The sequence below is a fragment of the Ambystoma mexicanum genome, chromosome 4q (assembly GCF_040938575.1).
Source record: "Ambystoma mexicanum isolate Mex_15411 chromosome 4q, UKY_AmexF1_1, whole genome shotgun sequence".
In the NCBI taxonomy this organism is placed as follows: domain Eukaryota; kingdom Metazoa; phylum Chordata; class Amphibia; order Caudata; family Ambystomatidae; genus Ambystoma; species Ambystoma mexicanum.
The window spans coordinates 1,062,563,694-1,062,591,072 of NC_090928.1; the positions used below are offsets into that span (position 1 = coordinate 1,062,563,694).

At 47.6% G+C, this 27,379-nt stretch overlaps 1 protein-coding gene across 2 annotated transcripts in view; it reads left to right on the forward strand.

Moving 5' to 3' along the window:
* Positions 1-27,379, forward strand: part of BROX (BRO1 domain and CAAX motif containing) — a 904,523-nt gene that overhangs the window by 607,607 nt on the left and 269,537 nt on the right. For both annotated transcript variants that reach the window (XM_069608616.1, XM_069608615.1), the window contains one exon: positions 19,895-19,984. In XM_069608616.1, coding sequence (XP_069464717.1) covers positions 19,895-19,984 — 90 coding nt within the window. The remainder of the gene's footprint in view (positions 1-19,894; positions 19,985-27,379) is intronic.

A 27,379-nucleotide genomic window follows, 5' to 3' on the forward strand; every position in this document is an offset into this window, starting at 1 on the left:
CCGGATGATCCTCATTGCTCCAGCATGGGCCAGGAGAGCGTGGTACCCAGACCTTCTAGACATGTCCATCTGCCCTCCACGCCGTCTTTCCTACGGAGACAATCTGCTCTCATGGGAGGGGGGTCGGGTTCTCCATCCAGAGGTCAAATCTCTCAGCCTTCATGCTTGGTATCTGAAAGGTTGAGGTATAAGGATTGGGACCTCCCCGAAGACGTGATGGAGGTGTTGCTTTCAGCCAGAAGGCCTGCAACGAAATCCCTGTACCGTTGCAGTTGGAGAAAGTTCTGTGGATACTTTCCAATGTTCCATTCCTTTGGTTTTGTCTTTTTTGCTTTCTTTAGCCCACAAGGGCCTGCAAGTGGGTACCATTAAGGGTTACCTGGCGGCGCTGTCCATATTTAAGCGCTCGTCTGAGGTATGTTCTTATTTTAAGATCCTTTTGATTTCTCAGTTTCTAAAAGGGCTAACTAATGTGTCGCCATGGGATTTGAATTTGGTTTTAAAGTTCCTAATGGGAGCTCCGCTTGAGACCTTACATTCTTGTCCGTTGCGACTGTTGTCCTTTATAACTGTATTTTTAGTTGCGGTTACTTCTGCACACAGAGGTGCAGGTACTTTCCGCCAAGCCACCCTTTACTGTGTTAAATAAGGACACAGTTGTCCTGCGGGTGCAGTCTTCTTTTCTTCCGAAGGTTGTGTCGGAATTCTATTTGAGCCAGAAGGTGATTCTTCCGGCGTGTTATCCTCCTCCACATCCTGGTAAGGAAGAGGAGAGGCTTCATAGGTTGGATCCTAGAAGAGCTTTGAGTTTCTATCTCTCACGGATGTCCCGGGTCAGAGTGGAGGATCAGCTCTTTGTTGGTTATGCTGGAAGGCGCTTCGGTCAGGCTGTTTCCAAACAGACCTTGATCTAGATGGATCATTTTTACGATCTCTGAGTGTTACCGTTTGGTGGGAAAGGACCCTCCAGTAGGCTTATGGGCTCACTCTACTAGGTGTGTGGCTGCCTCCACTGCTCTACAGAGCGGTGTTCCGATTTGCAATATTTGCAAATCAGCCACATGGGCCTCTGTCCATACTTTTGTGAGACACTATTCCTTGGACTCTGTTAGGCAGAATCCAGGGCAGTTGCCTTAGGGAGCACTACCCCAGATTAGGACTACAGGTGCGAGCAATAAATCCCCTTTGGTATCAGTCTGTACCACAAAGATTGGTAACTGTGGCTGAGCAGTCAGACTTATCTCAAGAGGGAGATGAGCAGTATTCAGGGTTGGCACAATAGGTAGTACAGTACTATGGAGCAAGGAAACACTGAACAAAGTTTTGGACTATTAAAAAGAGAATATATATTTATTTTACTAGGGTTTTTCTCCCCTCGCAGGATTTTCAAAATTAGGTGGCCTATCCACTGGGTACCTGATATTGCATTACTGTGTTCACTGTGTTCAGAATTTGTGGTAAACCAGGGTTTTTCTCCCCTCGCAGGATTTTCAAACTTAGGTGGCCTCTTCACTGGGTACCTGATATTGCATTACTGTGTTCACTGTGTTCAGTATTTGTGGTAAACTAGGGTTTTTTCTCCCCTCGCAGGATTTTCAAACTTAGGTGGCCTCTCCACTGGGTACCTGATATTGCATTACTGTGTTCACTGTGTTCAGAATTTGTGGTAAACTAGGGTTTTTCTCCCCTCGCAGGATTTTCAAACTTAGGTGGCCTCTCCACTGGATACCTGATATTGCATTACTGTGTTCACTGTGTTCTGAATTTGTGGTAAACTAGGGCTTGCTGCTCTCTTCCTGTCCGCTCGTGTTTGTCCTACCCCCCCCCCTCCCTCCTATCCCATGGTGCTCTCTATCTCACCTATCTTTTCTAACTGCTTCTCCATTGACTATCCTGCTCTTCTCACTAAATCTGGTAGGAAAAAGTTTAAAAAGGACATCCTGGTCTCCAACCCAGGCCTCCCTATCGCTGACACCTACACCAGTGCCTCCTCTAAGGAAACTCACTGACATCCTCTTTTTCGTGCCTTCACCTGACCTATGGACCCTTCATATGGTCTCTGTGCTCTCTCTCCTATCTCCTCTTCTCCCATTAATGGTGGCACCCGTTGGGATGTCCTCTTGGCCTCCTTCCACTCCTCTAAGGCCATCATTAATGTCTACGCTAATGGGACCGTCTTGGTCCAAGGCCCTCAGGCCAACCTTCACCTCTTTGATAGACGCTTCCCGTGCCCCATCAACTTCCTTTCCTCAACCTTCTCCACATTGCCACTCTTAACTCTCGCTCTGCTGTCAAACATTCCTCTGATATCTGCCACCTTCTTGAGGAACTGGACCTTGACGTACTCGGTCTCACTGAGACATGGTTCACGGCCAGCTCTGTCACCAGCTTTGACACACTCCTACCTGACGGCTACAAGATCCTCTCCGTGCCCAGGCCCAACTGTGCTGGGGGGGTGTGGCCCTTATCTTCCCTGAGTGGATTCCTGCCACTGCTATTCCCAGGCAGACCTACCCCTCTTTTGAATATCTTGTCTGCCTGTTAGGGAGAATTCTCTGTTTAGGCTGAATTTCCCTACCTAGTGAGTCCCCCAGCAGCTTTGCTGGATTTCTGGGGTTTCTTTTTTCTCCTGCCAAGAGTGAGACTCTCTTACCCTCACTCTTGGGCATGTTTGAAGTGTGTTTTCTTGGTTAAACCTTGTGTTGAATGGGCTATGGGGTCTTTTACTCCATAGGGCCTCATATATTTTTGTGATGTGGGTTACACAGCACCCTCTGTGCAGTAACCCAGGGGTGTCCTAGGGACTCCCCAACATAGACTCCATACCCTGGGACTGACTACTGTCTCCCAGGGCATGTAAAGTCACCAAAGACTTTTACTAGTCTTAAATCCTGAACAGAACCAGTACAATCCATCATATTGTGGACGTACTGGCTGGGGCAATTCGATTGCCCCAGGGTCTGTTAGTCGAAGGGGCACGTCTCCGTCCCCCCTGATCGAGTTTTGGCTGGTGGCAGTGGAAACTACTTTTTATATTCAACCGCGAATATTTTCCTATGGGATTTCCCATTGTTTTAGGCTAACACATTTAATTATTTATTTACGGTAGCCTCAAACATACCGCCGGTTTATATATTTATTATTATAACTCCGGTTGGGATTTTCTGCCAAAACTTGATTCTAAAATGGCGTTGGCGTTCGCCTCTGTAACTCTGACCCAAAGTGGAGCCCTTTGTTCCACTTTTGGCGGGCTTCTCCACAGAAGCCCTCCAAAGTGGTGCCACTCTGTCTAGGGTACTTAGGAGGGGTGGAGGGGGATTTAGGCACCCTGGACTGAGTTACCTTGGTAACTCAAGTCGCACTCCGTCCTGATTGGCCCAAGTGGTGAGCCGGCCGGCTCACCACTTAGCATGTTTGAGTGACAGCTAGGCTGGGTGAATGGGGGTTTGCTGCATAAAAGCAGGGCTTTGGGGACTGGAACTTCAGAAGTCGCCACAGGACCAAGAATCCGACGAGGGAAGAGCTGAGCCGACCTGCTACGACGACACCACCCGGTGGAGCCCTGCTGAACCGTCTCACCACTTTTCCCAACGACCGAGGAGAACTCTTAACGGAGTGGCTCCTTCCCTTGACTGGTGGGGACAACCAGTTTTCACCTTCTTTCCGCTTCTTCGAGGTATCTCGTGGCCGCCTTGCCCGTGCCAAGCACCCCGGCAACCGGAATACCACACTTTTACCACAACCGCGAAAGTCGGTACAACCCTTTAACCGGAGGACTCCGCGGCTGGTTTCTTCCCGGGCAGTGCAACGACCTTCTTCTTCTGCTCTTCAGCGAGAACTTCTTCTTCCCTGACCGACGTCGAGCCTTGCTGCCACTGCCTGGAACAACTGCCACCGCTGGAGGATCCTTCCCGTTTAAGGTACCGTGTTCCGCCTGGCTTCCCTTGCCACCGACTGTACGGGGTAGTTTTAGCCCCCGGCTTTCGAACCTGGGAGTGCCTGGGACACCCTGGCTAAACTTTCTAAGCCTCTCTAAACTCTTTCTGAACTCTTTTGCAAGACTCTGAATCCCTAATAACTGTGTGATCTTGGGCACATTTTCGCTCTGTCTGCTCTAAGAGTGGGCCCTGCCTAGTGACTTTTGCTCACCTGTGACTTTGTGCTTCTTTGAGCCTACTGAAAGTGTTCTTGACCTTAGAGTGGTGTGTTTATCCTAATTCTGCTCTTTCTCCCTCCCTTCTTTGAACCACTAGAGTGTCATCTAACGTTAAGCACTCACCTCTGTTTGAATTATGTGGTGTTAACCAAGAGTTGTCTAGTTAGGAATAAGGGTTGGGACTGCTTTCCATATAACTGTGTTTGAAGTGTTTTACTATGTATTACTAGAGTGTTTTCAACTTATGTGTTCTTAAAATAAATAACTATATACTTTTGAAACCAAACTCTGGTCAGTGTTTGCTTGTACTATTGTGTTTGAGTACCTATTGTGTATACTTTGCATACTGCCTAACTCTTCTTGAGGGAAGTCTGACTGCTCAGCCACAGCTACCAGGTAAATCTGGGTGGTGCAGACTGCTACCAAGTGGGTTTACTGCTATACCTGTAGTCTTAAATCTTTTGCAGTGTTCCCTAAGGGAACTGCACAGGTTTCTGCCTAACACTGGTGTACAGCGGTGGGATTTGTATTGAGTATACATTTTGGTGTGCTTTAGATACCTTAGTGCAACTAACCACAAAGCTTAGCACTGTAAAAGTAATCCTCTAACATGTCAGTTATAGAAAGCTATAGTCAAGAGTCCCTTGCAGCCAAAACTGCTGATTGTTTAAGAGTGCTCTGTAAACATAAGGATCTCATGACTAAGGGCAAGAAAATGGAGCTGATTGAAAGATTGTTAGCTAACCAAAGTCTGGGTGATGGTTCAGAGGAACCTACCACCCCAGCAAATGTAGATGACAGTATTGAAATTGACATGGAACAAAATGTTGATTTTGAGGAAGAGTCAGAAGAGGAGGGTGAGGCTGTTGTGACTGTCCCCCCTAGGCCTCTGCCTGCTCTACCTGCTGTGCCTACTGGGCCTTTACCAGGTCCCACATTTAGTCCTCAGTACTATGAACTAGAGAAAATGAAACTAGAATTGGAGTATAAAAAACTTAATGCTCAAACTGAAAAGGAACTAAGGCTAAGGGAAATGGAGCTCAAGCATGAGCTAGAAATGAAGAAATTGTCTGTTGAGAATGCTTCTCTCTCTGGCTCCTCTAGAAGTTCCAGTCCTAAAAGACCCCGGATGCCTAAAGAATTGGTTGGTATGTATGAGCCTAAGTTGGATGTGTTGGATTGGTTGTCTCTGTTTGAATATAATCATGGGCTCCAGAACATCACAGGAAATGACTTACTCACCTGGTTGTTCTCTAGGCTTCCCCCTGTTGCAACTGATGTGGTAATGGAGATGGGGGAGGAGGATAAGAAGGACTATGAATGTGTGAAACTAGCTTTGATAGCTAGGTTTGGGAAGACCCCTTCCCAGTATCTTAAGAGGTTTAGGAGCCTCAAAAAGCATGATGGTACCCCTTGGGCTACCTGGGTGAGTGAAGGGTTGAAGAACTTAGAGGGATGGATTAAGGGTTACAAGGTGAACACTTATGAAGGTATGAAGAATTTGTTTATGTTGGAGACTATTTATGATGCCTGCTCTCCTGAGCTCAGACAACACTTGGCTGATTCCAAGGAATTAGATTCCCGGAAACTAGCTAAGGCTGCTGACTTGTGGGTTGCCAACCGGGCCACTCACAAGGACTCTGGGGTAACTCAGAAAAAGGATGGGGAGAAACAGCCTAAAAAGGACTCCAAAGAGAATTCTAATACTACAAATTCCAAAGAGGGCCCCAAACAAAACTATAAGGGTAAGCCACAAGGGAAACCAAATCAGGCTAGTGTACCTTCTGGTCCCAGACCAGAAGGAGGTCAGAACAAGCCTCCATTCCAGCGAGCCTTTGGCTCATGCTTTGTTTGTAAGGCTACTGACCATGTGAAAGGAGATCCCAGATGTAAGGGTAAACCTTCAGGGGTCCAGCTTGCCTCCTTAGCCTTCGCTCCAGAAGAGGAAGTACATATGGCAAGTGGAAACTTTCTATTACTGGCTGATGAACCCACTGGAGTCTCAGCTGGTGTTTCTTTAGTCTCTCTGGGGTTGTGGGAACAACAGAACTTAGATGTCTATAACTCTATCCCAGATAATACTAAAGAGTATTATAAGGACAGTGTCCAGGTGAATGGTCAGGAGACTCCTGCCATTAGGGACACTGGAGCCAGCATAACTGTGGTGGATGAATCATTTTTCAAGGCAGAGGATGTTGCTAAGGCACCCAAATGCCTCACCAAGTTAGCTGGTGGGCCTGTGCAGATGTGTCCCCAGTTACCAGTTCTCATCCAATGTAATGATATGGCTGTGAAAATACCTGTCAGTGTACAATGTGAAGTGCCAGGTAGGGTTCTGTTGGGTAATGACCTCAAAGCTCTTGGAGTTGTGTCCCATACCCCCAGACCACCTAGCAAAAGGTTACAGGAGCTCACAAAACCTGCAAGAGAGAAAACCCTGAGAGGGTTATCTCAGGAGATGATGACAGAAATCACTCCTCTCCCACTGGAGCAACTTACTGCAGTAACAACCAGATCAGGAGCAAAGGGGCAACCCAAGACTCCTAGGAAAAAGCCAGCAGCAAGCACTCCAGTGCTTCCAACAAGGACTTCCCCTAGGTTGTCCAAAGTTACACCTGTAACTCCACCTCCAGCTGAGGCTGAGAGGGAGGTACAACCCTGTGTGGTTGAGCTAGACTCTGAGGAAGAGCTAGAAGGAGGCCCAAACCTTATTGGAGATTTGGACCCTGAGGACCATCCTGAGCTGCAGTCTTTACTGGCAGAAGGTGGACCTAGCAGGGCAGCTTTTCGTAAGGGGCAAAGAGAATGTCCAACTCTGGAAGGTCTCCGCCACCAGGCAGCTTCTCAGGCTGATGGGCAAGAGCCTGGGAAGTATAGGTTACACTGGGAAGATGGCCTCTTCTACAGTGAACCAACTGAGTCTGAACCTGGAGACTACAAGCGCCTTGTAGTCCCCCAAGAGAACAGACAACAGTTCTTACAACTAGCCCATGAGATACCTTTGGCTGGTCACTTGAGCTTCAAGAAGACCAAGGAAAGGCTCTCTCTCTACTTTTATTGGCCAAAAATGGGGGCTGAAGTAGATAGATATTGTAAGAGCTGCCATACCTGCCAGACTTCTGGTAAGGTGGGTTCCAAGAATGTGGCACCTTTAGTGCCTCTCCCAGTTGTGGGAGTCCCATTTGAGAGGGTAGGGATTGACATTGTTGGTCCCCTTGATCCCCCAACCTCCTCAGGCAACAGGTTTATACTTGTTGTAGTAGACCATGCTACTAGGTACCCTGAGGCAATTCCTATGAGGACTGTTAAGGCTCCGGCTGTGGCTAAGGCTCTCCTTGGTATTTTTACCAGGGTTGGGTTTCCTAAGGAAGTAATCTCTGACAGGGGGTCAAACTTTATGTCCCACTACATGAAAGCCATGTGGAAAACCTGTGGAGTTACTTACAAGTTCTCAACAGCATACCACCCTCAAACAAACGGGTTGGTTGAAAGGTTTAACAGAACCATGAAGAGCATGATAGGTGCTTTAGAGGAACCCCTTAAAAAGAAGTGGGACCTTCTACTGCCATGCCTTCTCTTTGCTTATAGAGAAGTCCCTCAGGAGGGAGTAGGTTATTCTCCCTTTGAGCTTCTCTATGGCCATCCGGTCAGAGGTCCATTGGCCCTGATTAAGGAGGGATTGGAAGGTGCTCCTCCCCTCAAGCCAGTCAGAGTGACTGACTATGTGATAGGTCTCCGGAGGAGAATGTCACACATGATGGCAGAAGCAAGTGACAACTTGAAAGCTGGTCAAGCTCTGGTCAAACATTGGCATGACCAGAAGGCTAACATGGTTGAGTTTACTCAAGACCAGCTAGTTCTAGTTATGCTCCCAACAAGGCAGAGGGCCTTGCAAGACAAATGGATGGGACCCTTCAAGATTGTGGGAAAACTTGGAGAGGTCAACTATCTGGTGGATCTGGGCAGACCCAGGGAAGCTCCTAGAGTCTTCCACACCAACAGACTAAAAGCATACATCTCCAGACCTGACGTAGGAGCCTTGCTTCTAGCTTCAGCTGCAGAGGAAGAAGAGAGTGAATCTCTCCCTGATCTCCTCAGAGGTGTGCCTTTAGACGAAAAAGTTGAAGGAGTCAATCTCTCGTCAGACCTGACACCTGAGCAACAGGAGGAGTGCAAATCTATGTTAAATCAGTTTGCCTCCCTGTTCTCACTGTCACCAGGCTTGACCCCTTGGGGCCAGCATGATATACTCACTGGTGACTGTCTGCCAGTCAAAAGCAGAGGGTACAGAATGTCAGAACACATCAGAACCCACATCAAAGGAGAGGTCAAGAAGATGCTTGATCTCGGGGTAATAGAGCCCTCTACTAGTCCATGGTCTAGCCCAGTTGTGTTAGTACCAAAAGCAGGATCCAAAGACTTGAGATTCTGTGTGGACTATAGAGCTCTAAATGCAGTCACCAAGACTGATGCCCACCCTTTGCCCAGGACAGATGAGTTGGTGGATAAACTTGGTGCAGCCAAGTACCTCAGCACATTTGACCTTACGTCAGGCTATTGGCAAATAGCCCTGACAGACCATGCCAAGGAGAAAACTGCATTTTCAACCCCAGTTGGCTTGTACCAGTTTAAGGTCATGCCTTTTGGATTAAAAAATGCACCTGCCACATTCCAAAGGATGGTGAACCAAGTTCTGGCTGGGATGGAAGATTTCTGCATGGCATACTTGGATGACATTGCAGTTTTCAGCCACTCCTGGGAGGAACATGTGAACCACCTAGGACATGTGTTGCAGGCTCTTGAACAGGCCCATTTGACAATCAAAGCCAGTAAGTGCCAGATTGGTCAAAGTAAAGTGGTCTACCTTGGACATGAGGTAGGAGGTGGAGAAATAAGGCCCTTGCTCAGCAAGATTGAAGCTGTGCAAAATTGGACAACACCAACTACTCAAACCCAAGTGAGAGCCTTCCTAGGCCTCACTGGGTATTACAGGAATTTCATTGAGAACTATGGGACCATAGCTTCTCCACTGAATGTAATCTCCTCTCCTAAATTCCCTAAAAAGGTAAAATGGAATGAGGAGTGCAATCAGGCCTTTGAAAAACTGAAGAGAGCTCTTTGCCAAGCTCCAGTATTAAGAGCTCCTGACTACCACCAAACTTTCATTGTACAAACTGATGCTTCCAATGTAGGTATAGGTGCAGTTCTAAGCCAACTGGATGAGAAGGGTAGGGAGCACCCCATTTGCTTCATCAGTAGAAAACTGAAGGATCCTGAGACAAGGTGGGCAACAATCGAAAGAGAATGCTTTGCTATTGTGTGGGCACTGAAGAAGTTTAGGCCATACTTGTATGGTTCTACTTTTGTTATTCAGACTGACCACCAACCCTTGAGATGGTTAATGCAAATGAAAGGGGAAAATCCAAAACTATTGAGATGGTCAATCTGCCTGCAAGGGTTTGATTTCACCATTGAGCACAGGTCAGGGTGTCACCATCAAAATGCTGATGGACTCTCTAGGATGTATATCATCGACTAGAGGTATGAGGTTCATCCAGGAGTGGATTAAATCCTCCTGTCCCTTAGTCTGGGGGGGGCGAGTGTTAGGGAGAATTCTCTGTTTAGGCTGAATTTCCCTACCTAGTGAGTCCCCCAGCAGCTTTGCTGGATTTCTGGTGTTTCTTTTTTCTCCTGCCAAGAGTGAGACTCTCTTACCCTCACTATTGGGCATGTTTGAAGTGTGTTTTCTTGGTTAAACCTTGTGTTGAATGGGCTATGGGGTCTTTTACTCCATAGGGCCTCATATTTTTGTGATGTGGGTTACACAGCACCCTCTGTGCAGTAACCCAGGGGTGTCCTAGGGACTCCCCAACATAGACTCCATACCCTGGGACTGACTACTGTCTCCCAGGGCATGTAAAGTCACCAAAGACTTTTACTAGTCTTAAATCCTGAACAGAACCAGTACAATCCATCATATTGTGGACGTACTGGCTGGGGCAATTCGATTGCCCCAGGGTCTGTTAGTCGAAGGGGCACGTCTCCGTCCCCCCTGATCGAGTTTTGGCTGGTGGCAGTGGAAACTACTTTTTATATTCAACCGCGAATATTTTCCTATGGGATTTCCCATTGTTTTAGGCTAACACATTTAATTATTTATTTACGGTAGCCTCAAACATACCGCCGGTTTATATATTTATTATTATAACTCCGGTTGGGATTTTCTGCCAAAACTTGATTCTAAAATGGCGTTGGCGTTCGCCTCTGTAACTCTGACCCAAAGTGGAGCCCTTTGTTCCACTTTTGGCGGGCTTCTCCACAGAAGCCCTCCAAAGTGGTGCCACTCTGTCTGGGGTACTTAGGAGGGGTGGAGGGGGATTTAGGCACCCTGGACTGAGTTACCTTGGTAACTCAAGTCGCACTCCGTCCTGATTGGCCCAAGTGGTGAGCCGGCCGGCTCACCACTTAGCATGTTTGAGTGACAGCTAGGCTGGGTGAATGGGGGTTTGCTGCATAAAAGCAGGGCTTTGGGGACTGGAACTTCAGAAGTCGCCACAGGACCAAGAATCCGACGAGGGAAGAGCTGAGCCGACCTGCTACGACGACACCACCCGGTGGAGCCCTGCTGAACCGTCTCACCACTTTTCCCAACGACCGAGGAGAACTCTTAACGGAGTGGCTCCTTCCCTTGACTGGTGGGGACAACCAGTTTTCACCTTCTTTCCGCTTCTTCGAGGTATCTCGTGGCCGCCTTGCCCGTGCCAAGCACCCCGGCAACCGGAATACCACACTTTTACCACAACCGCGAAAGTCGGTACAACCCTTTAACCGGAGGACTCCGCGGCTGGTTTCTTCCCGGGCAGTGCAACGACCTTCTTCTTCTGCTCTTCAGCGAGAACTTCTTCTTCCCTGACCGACGTCGAGCCTTGCTGCCACTGCCTGGAACAACTGCCACCGCTGGAGGATCCTTCCCGTTTAAGGTACCGTGTTCCGCCTGGCTTCCCTTGCCACCGACTGTACGGGGTAGTTTTAGCCCCCGGCTTTCGAACCTGGGAGTGCCTGGGACACCCTGGCTAAACTTTCTAAGCCTCTCTAAACTCTTTCTGAACTCTTTTGCAAGACTCTGAATCCCTAATAACTGTGTGATCTTGGGCACATTTTCGCTCTGTCTGCTCTAAGAGTGGGCCCTGCCTAGTGACTTTTGCTCACCTGTGACTTTGTGCTTCTTTGAGCCTACTGAAAGTGTTCTTGACCTTAGAGTGGTGTGTTTATCCTAATTCTGCTCTTTCTCCCTCCCTTCTTTGAACCACTAGAGTGTCATCTAACGTTAAGCACTCACCTCTGTTTGAATTATGTGGTGTTAACCAAGAGTTGTCTAGTTAGGAATAAGGGTTGGGACTGCTTTCCATATAACTGTGTTTGAAGTGTTTTACTATGTATTACTAGAGTGTTTTCAACTTATGTGTTCTTAAAATAAATAACTATATACTTTTGAAACCAAACTCTGGTCAGTGTTTGCTTGTACTATTGTGTTTGAGTACCTATTGTGTATACTTTGCATACTGCCTAACTCTTCTTGAGGGAAGTCTGACTGCTCAGCCACAGCTACCAGGTAAATCTGGGTGGTGCAGACTGCTACCAAGTGGGTTTACTGCTATACCTGTAGTCTTAAATCTTTTGCAGTGTTCCCTAAGGGAACTGCACAGGTTTCTGCCTAACACTGCCGACTCTCTCTCTCTCTCTCCTAGCCATTCCCTTACCGTGGCTACTATCTATCGGCTACCTGGTCAAATTTCCTCCTTCCTCTCCGAGTGGGCGGACCTCTCCTCCTCACTCCTGTCCTCAACCACTCAACTCCTCTTCCTTGGAGACTTCAACATCCACCTGGATGCCTCCTGTCCCCCCTCTGGACTCTTTCGCGACCTCTGCGACTCTCTCTTACTCTCTATTCTTTCGTCTGGGCCGACCCATTCTGCTGGGCACACTCTTGATGCCCTGATCTCTTCTGACCTTCCCCTCTCTGTCCCTCTCTCCACTCCTCTCTCCTGGAGTGATCACTTTCTCCTCTCCTCCCACCTCACCCTCCCTACCCCACAGGCAAAGCCACCCTCATCACTGCCATCCTCCTTCTCGGTCATCCGACCCATGAAGCGTGTGTCAGTTGAGGCTTTCGCTGCCACCTTCTCGCCCCCTCTTCCCCCTTCGGCTGACTCCCACCCTGACACAGCCCTCTCCACTCTTTACTCTGCTATATCTGATACTCTTGATATCCTTGCCCCTGTCATGAGAATCCGCCTGAAGCCCAAAGCCTAATGTAACTCCCGGTTTGACTCGGATCTCGTCACCTTCAAACGCAAGTGCAGGGTGGCAGAGAGGAAATGGCGTGCTTCATGTTCATCCTCTGACAAACTGGCCTGTCGCCTGCTCCAAAGGCATTACTGGCTCTCCGTTCTCACCAAAAAGAGAACCCTTATCCAAGCCCGCATCACTGTGGCCTCTAACTATTAGGCAGAACTCTTTAAAATCTGTAAGGAGCTGGCCAACCCTGCTGCAGTCTCTACCTCTCCTGTCCCCTCCCAGGCCCTCTGTACGGCACTCGCCTCTCACTTCATTTAAAAAACTCAGGACATCCTGTCCTCACTCTCCTCCCATCACCTCCCCCCCTCTATTCCCTGCCCGTCCTCTGGCCCTTCTTCAGCCACCCCTCCTCTCTCCTTCTGTGCCTTTCCCCTTTTTTCTGCTGATGAGGTTTCGAGACAAGTCCGATCTATGAAAGTCTCGTCAACACAGGTCCACCCCTGCTCCTCCAAAACTATTAAGGACCACATCGACTCCTTGGCTCCTGCCCTTGCTGACTTCTGCAATCACTCCTTCGCCTCTGGAGTCTTCCCATCCCCTCTCAAGCACTCCCTTGTGCACCCCCTTCTTAAGAAACCCTCCTCCGACCCGTCCTGCCCAGCTAACTATCGCCCTATCTCTATCACTCCTTTCCTGGACAAGCTCCTGGAGAAACTTGCCATCTCCCAGCTTAATCTCCATGCTGAATCTGTTGGTAGCCTTCATGACCACCAGTCTGGCTTCAGAGCTGCCAGAAGCACGGAAACTGCTCTCCTGAACATCCGTGAGAACCTGCTCTCGAACCTTGACTCTAACATTCCTTGTGTTCTCATTTTGCTTGATCACTCTTCTGCCTTTGATACTGTCAACCATACCATCCTGCTCAACCGTCTCCGTGATAACCTGGGTATCACTGGTCAGGCTCTGGCTTGGCTGACCTCTTTCCTCTCAAATCGACCCTCCCAGGTCCAACTGGGGTCTTTCCTGTCTGACATCTTTTTCTCTACCTGTGGTGTCCCCCAGGGTTCTAACCTCTCTCCCTGGCTGTTCAACCAGTACCTGGCACTTCTCGCCCACCGCATCGCTGCTCTCTGCCCCTACTTTCAGTGCTATGCAGATGATACCCAGGTCATTTTCAGGCTACCCTTGGCCTCCTCTTCTCCTTCCCTCATCTCTGACTGTCTTTCTGCTATCCTGGAATGGTGTGCCGCCAACGACCTCTGCCTTAATGCCAGTAAAACCGAGATTCTACTCATCGGCACACCCACTCCCTCCTTCCCTGCAGCTCTCTGGCCGGCCTCTCTTGGCCCTCTTCCTGCTCCTACCTGCAAGGCTAAAAACCTCAGGGTCATCGTCGACTCCACACTCTCCTTCTCGCCTCACATTTCTGACGTTTCTAAGAAGTCACACTACCTGCTGCACCTCCTCAGAGGTATCCTTCCTTTCCTCTCCTTCCCCCAGAAGCTCACTGTCTCCAGAGCCCTGGTTCTCTCGAAGCTGGACTACTGTAACAGCCTCTACCTAAATCTGCCTGCCTCTACTCCCCGCCCTCTGCAACTCATCCAGAACAGGATTGCGAGACTTGTCCTTGGCCTCAAGCCCCGGGACCGTATCTCTCCAGGACTGAAATCGCTACACTGGCTCCCTGTGGCTGCGAGGATTAAGTTCAAAACCCTCTGCATTGTCCACAAGGCCTTCTGGGGCCTGGGGCCAAAATACCTTCAACTCTCCCTTCCTAAATATCTTCCTTCTCGTGCACTTCGCTCATCCGCCTCCAACTCCCTCAGGGTCAGCCGCTTCTCTAAGCAACGAGTTGGTGGGAGATCTCTCTCTGCTGCAGGGGCCTCCCTCTGGAACAGCCTTCCTGCCTCCCTAAAACTTGAGGAGAACCATCTCCGGTTCCGGAAGCGCCTCAAAACCCTCCTCTTTGCTTCTGCGTTCTCTCCCTCTCTCCCCTGCTAAATCACTGAAATTGTACTAAATCAGCAACTGGGCCACTCGCCAATCTCGGTCCTTGGCCCAGCCACTCTCCCCTGCACTGCCTTCCCAGCAACCCCTGCACTGCGGGACTGTCTCTGTATCCCTACAGCCCCTCTTCCCAGCACTTGTCTGCACTTATCTTGCACTTTCCACCAGCTGGCCCTTATTATTTATCTTGTTCGTTACTAACCGTGTACTGCACTTTCCCTTCTCCCTTTCCCCCTTGCACTTTTCCCGTCCCCTTAACCTTGCACTTGTGCGATCCGAATGGCCTAGTAGGATCGTTGTTTGTCTCCCTTTGTTCCCCCCTCCCTGCCTCGTCGCGCCTTGAAACACTTGTGTATAGGCGCGTTACAAATGCCATATCATATATCATATCATTTTATACACTTCTAAGTCAACACATAGATCACAGTTAATAAAGTAAGTTAAGTTTAGTCAAAAGAAAAGCATAGACAACTCCCTATTCAATTGTAGACACGTTTGCGGTATAGTGAAAACTGAGCAAAACGGCACAGGGAAAACCTACTACAAATGGCACTCTACCAATTCAACGAAAGGGAGGGAAAGCACAAGTTAAACCAAAATATCTTCAGACACCCCCTAGTAACTCTTCCCTGAAGTTTTGTGAACAAGTAATGCACAGTAACACTTTAACCAAAAGACAAGTGAATGAAAACTGAGCAAAATGGCACTCCACAAGTTAAAACAGTAGGAAGGAAGAGGGGTTTAGAAGATTTAGGTGCATCAACACATTTCTCATTGAAAACGAATCTAGTGAGAGCAGATCTAACAAATCAGCCAAAGTCAATAGGCCTGAGCCAGAGTCAGTGGTACAGGACCAAGAGCTTAGGAGCAAAAATGTTCTTGTAGCTGCAGTCAAGTCTTTAGTAGAAAACTTTTGAAGAGGTAGATGCAAGGCGAAAGACAATGTTAAGAGGGAGGGCGGCCGACCCCACAAGTAGTTAAAGGATTTAAAACACCTTTAGTGCTACCACGGAGAAAGGGCGGCCTGGCGGAACAATGTACCTTAAATGTGGAGAAGTGGCTCCTGTGGTGGCGGTTGTTCCTGGTAGTTCCTGCAGGTCGAGGGTTCCAACAGAGGAAGAGAGGCTCTCGTCATGGAGGAAGGTTCGAGTCGCTACACTACCCAGGGATGAAACCAGCCGCGGTACTGCCAAATGAAGTTTAAAAGGTACGCTCCTTTTAATCGCGTCCGGGTCGATAGCTGCCTGGCTATCCGGTCTTCAAGTGCGGGGCACTGTCGAGTCGACCAAGGCCGGTCCGAGGATGCGATAGGTGAACTGGTTGACCCCACCAGCTCAAGGGAAGGAGGCTCCTCCGCTGAAGATCTCCTCTCGTCGTGTGGAAGAAAAGTGGTGTAGCTTCCCTGGTGTAGATGCTGAAGATGTCTCTGGCTCCTCTTCCCTTCGGTTCTGTAGTTCCAGTGGCGATGTCTTGCTCTTCCAGTCCTCAGGACCCTGCTTTTATGCAGAAAGAGACCCAGTCATACAGCCTAGCTGTCACTCACACAGTGAAGTGGTCATCTTGGCGGGAGATCCTCCAGCCTATCAGGTTAGAGTGTGACCTGAGTTGCGGTGGCAACTCTGTCCAGGGGTTCTACTGCCTCTCCCAAACAATAGACCCACCCCAGACTCAGTGGCGCCGAAAGGTTGGCTTCTTGGCAGAAGCCCGCCAAAAGGACGACCAAAGGATCCCGACCTGGGTTAGGAAAATGGAGTAAGATTCGAGAAAGAAGTTTTATCAAAGTTCTGGCAAATAAAACCTACCGGAGTAAAGTTAAAGGGATGGTTCGCCCAAAATGTTTTATTTCAAAAAATAGATAGGCAATATAAAAAAAAAAGATTGGCTTTTTTTTTTTTTCAAGTCCCTATGTAAAGTTTTGAGCAATTCATTTTGTGAAATGGATGCCCCCCTGTGCTGGCTTTTGCTTTTGCGGCACTACTGACGGAAAAGCCAGCCAGCTGTAGTAAACAAAAGCTACCACTGGGTGGCTTTTCCTTCATTGGTGCCGGGACTCGGAGGACGCGGACCGGAGACTACAGGCAGAAAAGCTGCAGCTGCATCTCAGTAAGTGCTATTTCTTTTTTTGGAATAAGCACTAGCTGCGTTTTTTTTTCTACGTTTTCCGGGCTGGAGGAGCCCGGAAAACTTAGAAATAAAACCGCAGCTTTAAAAATGTTGTATTTATGTTTGCGGTAGCTTTTGAAGCGACCGCAAACATAAATACAACGTTATTGTGTTTGAAAATGCTGCAGTTTTTCTTTCTAAGTTTCTCAGGCTCCTCTGACCGCGTAGTGTTTCTGCCTAAATCTGATTTCCCATTTAGAGCCCCAAATGGGAAATCAGCTGTAGGCAGAAACACTGCGGCATGTAAACACAACCGTGTTGTGTTTCTGCCTGCCTTGGCTTTCACTTTGGGTCTCCGGTGCTCTCCGGGAAGCCAGAGGAGCCTGAGAAACTTAGAAAGAAAAACCGCAGCGTTTTCAAACGCAATAACGCTGTATTTATGTTTGCGGTCGCTTCAAAAGCTACCACAAACATAAATACAATGTTTTTAAAGCTGCGGTTTTATTTCTAAGTTTGCCGGGCTCCTCCAGCCCGGAAAACCTAGAAAAAAAACCGCAGCTAGTGTTTATTTTTATTTAAAAAATGGCACTTACCGATATGCAGCTGCAGCTTTTCTGCCTATAGTCTCTGGTCTCTGTCCTCCGCGTACAGCACCAATGAAGGAAAAGCCACACAGTGGTAGCTTTTGTTCACTACAGCTGGCTGGCTTTTCCTTCATTAGTGCCGCAAAAGCCAAAGCGAGCACAGCGGCGGGCATCCATTTCGCAAAATGGATGACCCCATGTGCTTTCTTTGAGCTTGATTTGCTCAAAATTTTACATAGGGACTTTGAAAAAAAAATTGCCAATCGATTTTTTTTAATATTGCCTATCTATTTTTGAAATAAAAGATTTTGGGCGAACCATCCCTTTATTAAAAAAAATAGACTGGCGGTATGTTAGAGGCTGTCAGTAAAAGTGGCAACCTCGAACAATGGGAAAATCCCATAGAGAAATATTTGCGGTTGAATATAAAAGGTAGTAACCACTGCCACCAGCCAGAAACTTTGTAGAGGAGGACTTTAAGGTACCCTCTCGAAAATGAACATAGGGGAAAAACTATTAACCTCTTCCAGTACTTCCATATTAAGATGGGGTGTACTGGTTAAGTTCATAAAAATCGAGTAGTAAAGTCAATGGGGACTTTACATGCCCTGGGAGACAGTAGTCAGTCCCATGGTATGGAGTCTATGTTTGGGGGTCGCTACGACACCCCTGTGTCACGGCACAGAGGGTGCTGTGTGACACATATGCATAAAGATGGTTCCTATGGGTGAGAGAAAAGATCCCATAGGTATTAAACACAAAAATAGCCTAGAACACACATAGCAAAAATGCCTAAGAGTGGGAAAAAGCGTCTCCCTCTTAGCAGGTAAAAAGAAACAAACCCTTCAAATCCAGCAAAGCTGCTGGCAGACTCTATAGGTAAGGGAAATTAGCCATGAAATGAGAATTCTCCCTAACAGACTCCATCCATGGGCAGGATTTGGCCTTTGGTAAGGCAGTCCTTTATTCAGCAATTTGATTGGGCATTCTAAAATTATAAATTGTAAATTATTTTCCCACCGCCATAAGTTGGTACTGCTTTGGGAGTCTGTCATAGATGTGGAATACGTCGGAGGACACAATCCCCTCGAAGAACAAGTTACTTACCTTATCTGGTAACGTTCTTTCAATGGGATGTTCCTCTGACGTATTCCACATCGAACCCTCCCAGCCTGCCCCTCTTCAGAATTTCTTATGCGATTGCAGCTTACGTTTCCGCAAGGTTTTCTGTATACTGGCAGGAGATTGGTGCCACACGTTCTGGGGAAAAACTACAACTGAGGCTAAGGGCACCCTGCGTCCTATATATAACATTCGGTGACGCCGACCCTCGACGGAGGCCCTCGAGGGACAACAGATCGACATCATCGATGCAGGATGCCCTCTGCCGAAATTTTCCGAAGCAGCACAGCTGTGGTCATTACCTGTCATAGATGTGAAATACATCGGAGGAACATCCCATCGAAAGAACGTTACCAGATAAGGTAAGTAACTTATTCTTCTATGTTCATTGTAATTGCAATTTTATTTTGTTTTTGTATTCATCTTTGGACTAATACTGTGAAAATATTTGAAAGGTTGATTTAATTCAACCAATTCAATAAAATAAATAAAAGAGAGGATCAGTCACTGAATCTGCTTGCAACTCTCCTACTGGTGGATCTTTGAGCTTTGGGGCCGTATCATGATTCTACAAAGGCCAAATTATAAACTTTCTCCTCAAACTAATTGCATAACCTCTTTTCTTTCCTGGCCATAGGGAAAGCAGCAAAGGTATACGTTGTTCTGGGATAGCCAGGTAGATGGTATGGAATGTCGGAGTGCCTCACTGCCACCATTGAGAGCAGCCTTTTTGCAGTCTGAAATTTGGAATTCAGGATTGTCCTGCTTGCAGCTCTATGGCTAATGGATGTAGCCTGACCATACACCATGTTTCAGCATGCTTCTTTTGCAACAGGCATACAGCCAAGCCATCGGGCCAAACGCACCAAATCCCAGACACTGCATGTGTCCGGAGAAAGCCACACCACAACCTTTTGCTGCTGCTGTAGCTGCATCTGCTTTAGACTCACCTGTAACATTTGCATAAGTTACATCCTGTCTGCCTCTGAGATCTTCCAGATGTATGCTCTGGCACAGTCCACATTTCTTCTTCCAACAAGAACATATTACCCAACATACACATTAGTGATCAAATTCATAACTAGCTTCCTACATATTCTAGGATGAATTTATTTACTATTCCTTTCCTAATATATTCTGGGTTAAGTGATGGATGGTGGTAATTGTAAACGTTTGCCTGTGGTTGTTTTTATTATGGGCTATTATTCCAATGATAATATCGTTACTGCTAATAGTACGCTGGCTGTTTTAATTTTGATGATGATTATCTGGAATATTTGCCCTGGATACCGTTATTTGTATGGTTGTCCTCTCTTTGCAGGAATTGAGCACCATACAGTTCTTTAACAAAAAAAACAAAAAAAAAGGTATTTCATCAGCAGAATATTTGAAGTCCCCTTATTGTTGCTGGTTATCATTCCAAATGACTAAATTCAATCTGATTGATAGCACTTCTATGATGCTGTAAACCATCTCAAAGCAACAATGTTAAATGATTAATTTTTTTCGGATCATGTTGAGGTTACAGTATGTTAGAACTAAACCTGTTGGTGTTCAGTGATAGATGGCTAAAGACTAACTTTTTTGTGTAACCGTCCTTTTTTTTTCATTCTAACCTTTATAGTGACAATTGCACGAGCTATTGATCTGAAACACAATCCTGGTCTGATAGCTGCTCTGGCATATGAAACAGCAAATTTCTATCAAAACGTTGGTAAGTGTTTCAGCTATGTTCCACCTCTTCTCTCCCTATCCCACTCTATTGTTCTCCATACTTACCACCAACCAGAACTGATTTGACACTTGTGACCATTATTTGTTTGAATTCAAATAATTCTGAAAGCAGCACAGTAACCCCTAGGCCATCAATAATGTGTTGCACACAAATCCCTTTTTTTATCCCCTTCTTTGTAACTCCCCTCTTGCAAATAGCCATCAGTGGTTGCTCTTCCATATCATCCAGTGATTTCACACAGACCTCGACTGATGACAGTCAACATTTTCTGCATGATACAACCATTCTCGTATTTTAATATTTGTAATGTTGTACTGTATATATACCTTTCTGGCCACTTCCCGGTGTGTCAAAGTGCAATGCCTTGCTTTAGGGGGTATTTATGATGTGACAAAGGGGGCTGGATATCACCACCTGCTACATGATGCAGGTATTAGGGGTGACATGGGGAGGATCCCCTGCTTTACCCACCCTCACCTGCAAGCTTGGCAGGTATTTTTCACCAGGGCTTAACTGTCAACATGACTTCTATTTTTTTTTCTTTTTTTTAAAAGCTTTATTTTTCAAGTGAACTCCACCAACCAACATATTCATACATATGATACAACTGGGGTGTCAGCTTTTAGGTTCACATTTTTCTCCCCCTCCCCCCATTCACCCCTGCCTCCCCTAACTTCCAAACAAACTTTAACTTTGTTGGTAAATTTGCATACATATAGTCGTTTCTGTGCTCTCTGGGGACCAGGCTTAGTCCTTCGCCTGTCTCACTGAGGTTTCCCTTCCTTATGTCCAGTCCAGCCTAACTTTAACTCAGAGCACTGAGAAATTCCGGAGCAGGGTGGGTTTGTGGAACTATTGGTCTCTTTCGGCTACAAATTCATGAACTGGGGGCCATGTATTTATGAAACATTGGCATTTGCCCATTGCCAAGGCAAATACTTATTCCATGGCCCCACATTCTGACCCACCACATTGCTAGTAGCAGTCCTTGTTCCGATTTCCACTTGTGTGCCACTGTAATCCTTGCTGTAGTGAGAATATGGGTGGTTAGTGTGGCCCTTGAGCCGCTTGCGTCATACGGACCCTCTGCTATCACTCCCAATAGAATCACTTTTGAACACATAGGTAGCCGTACCCCCAATATCTCTCGAAAATGGCTCAGGATTTCCTTCCAAAATGTGATCCTTGTCCCCTAGTTGGCCACACCCCCTCCAATATTCCCTCGAGATGTATGGGTCCATTGATTGCAGTCTGTGTGGGGTCATGTACCAGCGCATATATATCTTATATGCCGACTTCTTTATCATGGAATATTGTGAGCCTTTCTGCGCCTGCCCCCATATCTGCCCCTATGCTTCCTCTGTGATATTTTCCCCCAGGTCCTGCTCCCATTTACCCATGTATGGCAATATGTCCTCGACTCTGCTCCATCTAATAGGCAGTACAGCCTCGAAATGCCTTTCTCTGGAAGCCCTTCCTTCATTGCGAGTTCCAAGCACACCAGGGATCTGTTGGCTGCTTCTCTACACTCTTTGGTTGTGTCCAGTGTCTGATTTGCATGTAGTGGAATCTCTCTTGTTCAGGTAGAAAGAATTTAGTTTTGCATTCCTCAAATTGCAGGGGGGTCAGGGTGGTCTGCCCTTCCCAGTTCGCTCAAAAACTTGGGGCCCTCCCTGGAGTGAAATCGTTATGTCCCATTGGTGTAAAGGGGCCCAACCCTGGCTTGAGTTTTATTTCACCTGAAGTGCCTTATCCCAGTAGCAGAGAGTGGTTCATGTGTATTCTAACAGAGGACCCCCCACTTCTCTTAATCTATCTTTCAGGAACCCTACGGCATGTCAGTAGCTTGTTGTTCTAGCTCGCACCACCCCCATTCCATGTCCTGTGAGGTCCATTGTAGCATTGGTGTCAATTGCACTGCCGTGAGGTAGCAGAACCTTTCTGGAACCACCAGTCCCCCCATTCCTGGACTCCTAAACAGTATTCTCCTAGCCACTCGAGGCTTCTTACCTCCCCAGATTAAATGGGATATCCCTTTCTGTAAGCGTGCAATCATCTTTGGGGGATCCATATCAAGAGAAAGCTCATGACATATAGAAATTTGGGCAGAAGAGCATTTTAACAGCCATGATGCGTGTGAACCATGAGAACTCCTGCAGTGCCTATCTCTTGAGATCCCCCTGGATGCTTCCCAGGGGATTTGGGTGGGTGGCAATTTTATCCCTAGATATTCTAGAGAATCCTGCACCCAAACCAGTGGGTAGGATCCCTGCCATTGTGCTACGTCTGACTGGTCCTCTGTGATATTAAGTGCCTTGGATTTCGCATAATTAATACAGAAGCCTGAGGCCCCTGCAAAGTCCCCCAGGAGGGACAACACCTTCGGGAGAGTACTCCCTGTATCTCTCAGGAACATCAGTGAATCATCTGCGTATAATGCTATTTTGTGTTTTATCCCCTTCACTCTTCTCCCTTTATTGCTGGTTGTGCCCTGATTGCTCATGTCAGGGGCTCCATGGCCATGGCAAAAACCAACAGTGAGTGTGGGCACCCTTGTCTGGTGCCCCTTCAAATGGGTATAGGTTCCAAACTTGTCCCATTCACTTGTAGTTTCATGGATGGGGCCTTACAATTGGCCAGGATCATCTGTATAAAGGTCTCCCCGCATCTCAATCCCTCTAAGGTAAGTTCAAGATAGTTTCAGTCCATGCTATCGAACGCTCTTGTGGCTTAGCATCCCCATTGAGTAGAGAAATGGGTCGATAGCTGGAACATACAGCAGGGTCTTTTCCTGGCTTTAGTAGAAGTATGGTCGTGGAAGTGTCCATATCCCCGGAGACTTTCCCTTTATGTCTTTATATGGTTGAATAGTCTACTCAGGGGACCTGTCAAGAGTGTTTGAAACATTTTATAGTATTCGTCCCCGAACCATCCGGGGACCTTGTTCCTTGTTAACAAACTTATTGCCCTGCTGATTTCCTCCTCAGTAAAGGGAGCTTCCAGTGCCTCTGTCTGTTCTTGTTATCTTTGGCATGTTAAGACCCTTCAAAAACACCCTTTAGTCCCTCCCCCGCTACAGCCCTAGCATCAAAGTCATGGATAGTTTTCATCTTTTTGGCCTCCACCCTCTCCAAAATCCCTTCCCCATTCCTCAGTTGTGTGATGTAGTTCTTTGCTTGCTGTTTCCTGAGCTTCGCTGCCAGAAATCTGTTCGCTTTGTCCCCTTTTACATAGTATGTGTCATGGCCATAGGACCCAGAACACAAACACCACACCATCTAGTGATGAGGGCAATGGGTCAATTGACTCATTTATGTCCCTTTGAGACCCATAAACACAGGGCCCCTGCCTGGACTTGGTCCTGGCGCCTTTGACGCCAGGCTGATAAAGAGATGTGAGCAGGAACTTTATTTCAGTGCAGGAGTGCTTTTATTTTACAAGAACTTTCCAGGAGCTGAAAGCCTTTATTCCAGAGAACATCCTCATGTGCTGACTCATCGGGTGTGGCAGGCAGGCTGAACCTGGTGGGCGTTGCTTCAGAAGCTCAGCTATATAAACTGCTCCATCCGTAAGGCCGGTGCTTCTCATTACTGTGCACTCGCGTACAACGTGACGCTCACCGCTGCTTGGACTAGTTCACTTACCTTTGAAACCAGGCGTTCTCCTGCATACTCACCTCCAGGAAACCGGTGCTTCATCTGCAGACTCATCTCCTGACATCCAGTGATCTTGATCCCGATGCCACAGTACCGCACTCCGCATCCATGAACTTGGACCCTGTGAAGAAGAAGAAGAAAGACAAGGTTAGAACATCCGTCCTATGGGTGCGCCTCATTTGAACACCGCGCGCCCCCTAGTTAACAATTTACCAGCTACTGTACCGCTACAGCTTCGTTGCTCATTGCCTCCGGCTGCCGCCTCGACCTCTGCAGCTTCTGCCGGGCCGGCAACATCACCTGCAAGGGAAGAAAGCAAAAGAGCAAACATCAAAAGTGGAACGGACAGCAATACAAGACAACAAAGTTTACAATACAACAAAAACGAGGAAAGACAAAGGTAAACAGGAACACTTACCTGAAGTATTGTGGCTTAGTCACAGCAGGTCTGGACTACCACGTGGAAGGGACCAGTGAAGGAAGTCGGTCCAGATCATACAAGCGCCCCTGCCAGTAGCAGCAGGACGGAGTGCTCACCAAAACTAATCAACAGGCGAGCTTTCCAGGGACAGCGCATCCCATGGGTACTATGGTTTGGGAGAAGGGGTCTGGAAGGGGATCAGGTGCACAAGCTGGCATACTCGCACCCCCTATTCTCCACGCAGGAGCAGTCCCGAGCAGCATCACCTATTACCACCAGTCACCACATAAGCGCAGAGGGTGAAGTCAGACCCGAGGAACCTCACCCCTGGGAGGGCTGCAACCGTGCCCCAACGCCTCTGCAGAGACAAGGCGAGCGTAGCAGGATGTTTGTTTCGTTTGTATCAGTAATTGCGTCGATCTGTCTGCCAGATGTGCTTCCAATTTGACCCTGGCCTTCATCAGAGCCCACCAGTCCCTCTTAGACCCAGTGTCCTTGTGCACGCCTTCCAGCTTCTTTAACCTCCTTTTCGAGTGCTATCCTCACCTGTTCTTTTTACTCTCATGTGCGTGGCCGTCTTAGCTATGAATTCTCCCATCATGACAGCTTTGCTCGCATCTCATACCATTCCCCAGTTAGCTCTCTCTGTGTCATTCTCCCGAAAGTAATGTCTTAAGGTGTCCTCCATATGGGCTCTCAATATTGGGGCCCTTAGTATTATGGCATTCAAGCACCACGGTTTCCGCCCCTCCGGTGACGCTGTTAGGGGTTCCAAATAAAGGATCTCCGGCACATGATCCGATAGGTACCTTGTCCCAATTTCTATGTCTGTCACCTGGGGTATGAGTGTATCAGAGACTAGGATCATGTCCATCCGGGAAAATCCTTTATGGACTGCCGAATAATGTGATTGCCCTTGATTGATGTTGAAAAAAAAGAAATCTTGTCTCAATAAGGTGAAGTTCCCTGAGAAATTGTGCCAGCGCCTGTCTGTGTCTGCTATTTGTCTGTGTGAGGGGGGGAGTCTAATCCATGTGTTGGTCCATCATGCAGTTAAAGTCCCCCCTACTAACACCTTCCCCAGACACCACCCTGAGATTTTGCCCCACGCTTTGGTAAGGAAATGCTCCTGTTTATCATTGGGGCCATAGATTACCACCAGCGTCACCAGTTTAATAATCCCCCTACCACCAAGTACCTACCCTCTGGGTCTTTTTGTGAGAAATGTTTGACAAATTTTGCCTCTTTCGCGATCATAATCGCCATTCCCCTTTTTTCTTGGCCCCCAGAGGCAAAGAACTGTTTTGGGAATTTTTTACCTCGTCTTTCAGGAGCAAGTGTGTTTCTTGTAACCAGGCTACCGTGGAGTGCAACTCTGTCAGGCGCCTTAATATGGAGCATCTTTTAACCGGGGAATTTAAGCCCTGGGCATTTAGGGATACCATATGTAGGTCGTTCATCATCCTACCCCTGTTCAAAACCCTTCAATAAGACCTCTCCTTGGCCCTCTCCTTTGAGTGCCTACTTGGACATCTCGCACCACCATTCCATGCCTCCCCCCAAACCCAAACATATCAACTGTACCCACTTTGGTTTCCCCCGGCCCCCAACTGTCCCATAAAAACATAGTCCGCTTCCACTGGGTAACTATACCACCCAGGACGATGAGGGCCTGGCCGGTCTTTCTCTCCCGTCCCTCCCTTTCAACCCCTGTTCATGTAGCTTCTGAGTGTCATATGGTCTTGCCACTCCTTTCTGAGATGCCAGAGTTTGTTTTCATAGTCATTTCTTTTCCAGAAAGCTTCTGGCACCTGTTTGCTGTTTCTTTCATGGTGGGACCCCCTCTTCAGCGACGTTATTTCTAATTCTCCCCTTTGGATGCAATCGGGCCAATCTCATTCGTTCTTTCCTCCCTGTTGGCTGAATACCCTCCTTGTCCTCCTGACCTTCCTTTGGACCCGAGGGTTGCCCCTCTTCTCCTTCTTCCATCAATTCAGCCATTTCTTCTTCTTTAGAGATCGAATATTGTTGACCTCGCCACTCGAATCGCAGGGCGCACAGGAACGCCCATCAGTATCTGGTCTTGTTTGCGCAGAGCCAGCTTGCTATCACTCGTAGACGCTTTTGTTTAATGAGCGTCGCTTGTACCATGTCCTGAAAGCGGGCTAGTGGGGTATCCTTCATTATTTCTTCCTTTACTCTGTACAGATGAACCTTGGTCAAGACATCCGCTGTAAGGTTCCTGCTAATCTGAAAGGTTGAGTACACTTGTGGGTGCGGTCCAGCACTATTTATTTCTTGCTTGCTCTCTGCTCCCAAGATGGCTTGGAACAGGCTCTACACATATTCTTGTAAGTCTCCATCCGATATTGCCTTGGGAACCCCTCAGATTCTTATGTTGCTCCGTCTTGACCTATTGTCTGTCTCCTCCAACTTGTCCAGGATTATTTGCATTTGTTGTTCCATGGAGTCAATTTTTTTGTGCCAGCTCATTGTGTGCGTGTCCCTGTTCACAGACGGCTGTCTCAAGATCGTTCACTCGCCCTCTACTGCCATTACATTCTTGTTAATGTCTGAGATGACCTTAGTTAGGTCCACAGTGCTCTCTTTTATATCCTTCTTCAGCTCCTTCAGCATGGCCTACAAATCTGACCTTCTGATCGGAGGGTCATCCTCGTCCAGGTGTGTGGAGGGTGGCGAGTGGATTTGCACATTAGTCTGCTGTTGTGCATGCTTTTGTGGTTCTGTGCCCTGCATGAGCGCCTTGGTGTCCCCCGAATGTGGGCCCTTCTCTTTCGCTTTATTTTTCAAGTGAACTCCACCAACCAACATATTCATACATATGATACAACTGGGGTGTCAGCTTTTAGGTTCACATTTTTCTCCCCCTCCCCCCATTCACCCCTGCCTCCCCTAACTTCCAAACAAACTTTAACTTTGTTGGTAAATTTGCATACATATAGTCGTCTCTGTGCTCTCTGGGGACCAGGCTTAGTCCTTCGCCTGTCTCACTGAGGTTTCCCTTCCTTATGTCCAGTCCAGCCTAACTTTAACTCAGAGCACTGAGAAATTCCGGAGCAGGGTGGGTTTGTGGAACTATTGGTCTCTTTCGGCTACAAATTCATGAACTGGGGGCCATGTATTTATGAAACATTGGCATTTGCCCATTGCCAAGGCAAATACTTATTCCATGGCCCCACATTCTGACCCACCACATTGCTAGTAGCAGTCCTTGTTCCGATTTCCACTTGTGTGCCACTGTAATCCTTGCTGTAGTGAGAATATGGGTGGTTAGTG